Source organism: Nicotiana tabacum, chromosome 19 (genome assembly GCF_000715075.1).
Source record: "Nicotiana tabacum cultivar K326 chromosome 19, ASM71507v2, whole genome shotgun sequence".
NCBI classification, from domain to species: Eukaryota; Viridiplantae; Streptophyta; class Magnoliopsida; order Solanales; family Solanaceae; genus Nicotiana; species Nicotiana tabacum.
The window spans coordinates 36,424,596-36,426,081 of record NC_134098.1 but is presented as its reverse complement, the minus strand read 5'-3'; the positions used below and the strand labels follow the sequence as shown (position 1 = coordinate 36,426,081).

The following is a 1,486-nucleotide window of genomic DNA, read 5'->3' as shown; positions in this document are numbered from 1 at the left end:
AACTAATTAATTGTATATGAATACTTATTAATTAAATCATGTATTGATATAAAAATTAATTATTTAATTCTATTATACCCAAAAAAGGTGAATAAGAAAGAAACATATAAAATAATAAACTAACATATAAAATAAGAACCAAACATATAAAATAATAAACTAACATATAAAATAAGAACCAAACATATAAAATAAAAAATAAGAACCAAACATATAAAATAATAAACTAACATATAAAATAAGAACCAAACATATAAAATAATAAATTAACATATAAAATAATAAACTAACATATAAAATAAGAATAAAATATATAAAATAATAAACTAACATGTAAAATAATAAACTAACATATAAAATAATAAACTAACATATAAAATAATAAATTAACATATAAAATTATAATATAAAAAATGTATCAACCTAAGTAACAATATAGTAAAAATATCAATTAAATATTAGTATAAAAGATATTACAAGATGTTAAGCAATTAAAAGAAAAATACTTTAATTAATATTTTTCAATTTACAGATATCGTCATGGAGGTTCCCCCTGTGCATCTCGGACCTGCATCTCTAGAGCTATTGTTGCTACAGGCCAACCATAGGTCTTCATACATATGGGATGGGCAGTGTTTGTCCCAGACATTCCGCCCGATGTATAGACGATATGTGGGAGTTCATTAGGGACCACCCATTGCATCCCCGTATAGTTAGACGCCTTCAGGATACGGGTTTCTATAGGATCATAGAGATCGGCCGGTTGCAGTTCGACTGGGTGTTGATCACGGCTATGATAGAGCGGTGGCAACCGGAGACGCACACGTTTTATGTACCCATCCGTGAGGCTACCATCACGCTTGAGGACGTGGAGGTTCTCTTCGGGCTGTCGGTTGATGGATTACATATAGCTTACATGCATGCTCTTAGAGACTATAGAGGATTGCATTACCTCCATATGTTGCAGCGAATCGCCGGTTTCCAGCCAGCGGATGAGACTGCATTGAGTGAGGCCAGTCGTTTGCAGCTAACGCCTGTCCGACAGCATCTGGAGGCGATGGATGCGGAGATTACGGATGATTCACCGCCAGAGGTTATCGACCGGCACACGAGATTATTGTTGCTGCTGATGTTTGGTGGTATATTGTTCCCGAACACTTCGGAAAACCTAGTCATCTTGAGATTTCTACATCATCTTGAGCGGTTAGATGATTTACCTGGTTACAGCTAGGGTGCAGCTGTGCTAGGTTACTTGTATAGGCAGATGTGTCGGGCTGCATGGGCACCCAGAGAGACGTTGTCGGATTTTTACCGCTGCTGCAGGTGAAAACATAGTTAGATCTTTTCACGATTATAACATACATGTAAAAAGAATACCTTAAATTTTACGTCCACTATCTATATTAGGTTTGGGCCTGGGAGCGGTTCCTACAGTTCCAGCCACCTCTACCACCCATCGCTCTGGATGCTCCACCTTCACTGTTTC

The 1,486-nt window shown here is 36.3% G+C and overlaps 1 protein-coding gene across 1 annotated transcript; it reads left to right on the top strand.

Moving 5' to 3' along the window:
• Window positions 1-670: 670 nt before the first annotated feature.
• LOC107824622 (serine/threonine-protein phosphatase 7 long form homolog) lies at window positions 671-1,231 on the top strand. The gene has a single exon (XM_016651427.2). It carries the CDS (start codon window positions 671-673, stop codon window positions 1,229-1,231), a length of 561 nt encoding a protein of 186 aa, XP_016506913.2.
• The last annotated feature ends 255 nt before the right edge of the window (window positions 1,232-1,486 follow it).

What these genes read in the sequence shown, in the direction of transcription:
- LOC107824622 (XM_016651427.2), top strand. Translation starts at nt 671, where the DNA reads ATGTGGGAGTTCATTAGGGACCACCCATTGCATCCCCGTATAGTTAGA.